Source organism: Eimeria mitis, genomic scaffold (genome assembly GCF_000499745.2).
Source record: "Eimeria mitis Houghton genomic scaffold, Emh_scaff4289, whole genome shotgun sequence".
Lineage (NCBI taxonomy): Eukaryota > Apicomplexa > Conoidasida > Eucoccidiorida > Eimeriidae > Eimeria > Eimeria mitis.
The window spans coordinates 2,138-3,793 of NW_013572608.1; the positions used below are offsets into that span (position 1 = coordinate 2,138).

Below are 1,656 nucleotides of genomic sequence, written 5' to 3' on the forward strand. Positions count from 1 at the left end.
GCAAACATCGAATAAGAATAGAGGTTTTTGTTGTGTACAGCTGAGCTCTGCTGCTTCTTTTTTTCTTCCTGCGGGGGGGAACCACTCAGCAGGCTGCAGCTAAAGAAAAAGATAAACAGCAACATAAAAAAAAATAAAAAAAAAAAAACAAAAGACCAGCAACACACATACACTAGGATCAATATACATAAACTATGCCGCATATAAACAACACACATACACAGCAACACACATAAACAAAACTATATAAAAAACATAAACAACAACACACATCTACAAAAACATAAACTTATAAACTCTGCAAGCTGTAGCTGCTGCAGTTGTTGCTGCGAGCTGCTGCAGCAGCAGGCGGTGCTGCTGCGGGTGCTGCTGACGTATATAAAAAAAAATAACAAAAAGCAAACATTTCAAGTTAAAAAAGAGCAGAAGATAAAGAAAAGTAAGAAAAAGACCCCAGTAACCTTGCTGTTGCCGCCGCTGCTGCTGCTGCTGCTGCTGCTGCTGCTGCTGCTGCTGCTGCTGCTGCAGGCGTGAGCCCAAGCCTGCAGCAGCAGCAGGTAACCGAACCGTGTGTTTGTTGCTGCTGTTGGCTCCATAAGTTTATGTATTTGTTTAGTTTGTCAGTATACACTTCATAAAACAAGTGGGTATTCTCTGTCTTTGCTGCTGCTGCTGCTGCTGCTGCTGCTTTTTCCGCTGCTGCTGCTGCTGCTGCTGCTGCTCACGCCTGCTGCTGCGGGGGCTTCTCCTTTCCTTATTGACCTTCTACTGTCTTTTTCATCTTTTTATGTCAAATCCATTCGCATGCAAGTCGTATATACATGCACTGTTGCTGCTGCTGCTGCTGCTCTCGAACGACCAGCCGCTGCCGCTGCTGCTGCTGCTGCTGCTGCTGCTGCTGCTGCTGCGGTCCTCTTTGACTTGAAGCAGCGTGAATATGCATGCATGCATGACTTCCCTCCAGTCTGTGTAACCCAGTCGCTTCGCTGTTTCCCTCGCCGCCGCCGCCGCTGCTGCTGCTGCTGCTGCTGCTGCTCTCGCTGCTGCTGCTGCTGCTGCTGCTGCTGCAATGAGCCTGGTGTGTGGACTTGTGCTGCTGCAGCTGCCCCTTTATTGTCTCCTGAAAATGTCGCAACCTGCAGGGAAAACGACGGTCGCAGACCTCGAGAAGTAAGCGCCTTCTTTGCTGCTGCTGCTGCTGCTGCTGCTGCAGCTGCTGCTGCTGCAGCTGCTGCTGTTGCTGCTGCTGTTTTTGTACTGCGCTGCGTCTGCACGCACCCTCTGCTGATAGTGCTGCTGCTGCTGCTGCTGCTGCTGTTGCTGCTGCTGCAGAACTTTGCAGAAGAACGACAGCAACTCCAAGGCGCTCAATGACCTCATATTGCGGTGCGTCAACTGCTGCTGCTGCTGCTGCTGCTGCTGCTGCTGCTGTTGCTGCTGCTCTCTTTCTATAGCTTTTCTTGATGTTACTGTTCTGCTTCTTTCTGTTTTACTAGCGTGGGTCTCGTGCTGTTTGCTTCTACGATAATTGTTGCTGCTGTTGCTGCTGCACGTGTTGCTGTTGCTGCTGCTGCATCTGCATCTGTTGCTGCTGCTTATATATGTGTGTATGTAGCCGCCCTAAGGAGACAGTTTTAAAGGGTTATATCAAAGGCC

General features: G+C 49.6%; 1 protein-coding gene across 1 annotated transcript; it reads right to left on the minus strand.

The window, feature by feature from the left end:
- Window positions 1-790: 790 nt before the first annotated feature.
- EMH_0074000 (uncharacterized protein) lies at window positions 791-1,380 on the minus strand (the record flags this gene model as incomplete). Its single annotated transcript, XM_013499407.1, has 2 exons — window positions 791-1,120; window positions 1,279-1,380. The coding sequence occupies 2 exons, from the start codon at window positions 1,378-1,380 to the stop codon at window positions 791-793; spliced, it is 432 nt and encodes a 143-aa protein (XP_013354861.1).
- Between the last annotated feature and the right edge of the window lie 276 nt (window positions 1,381-1,656).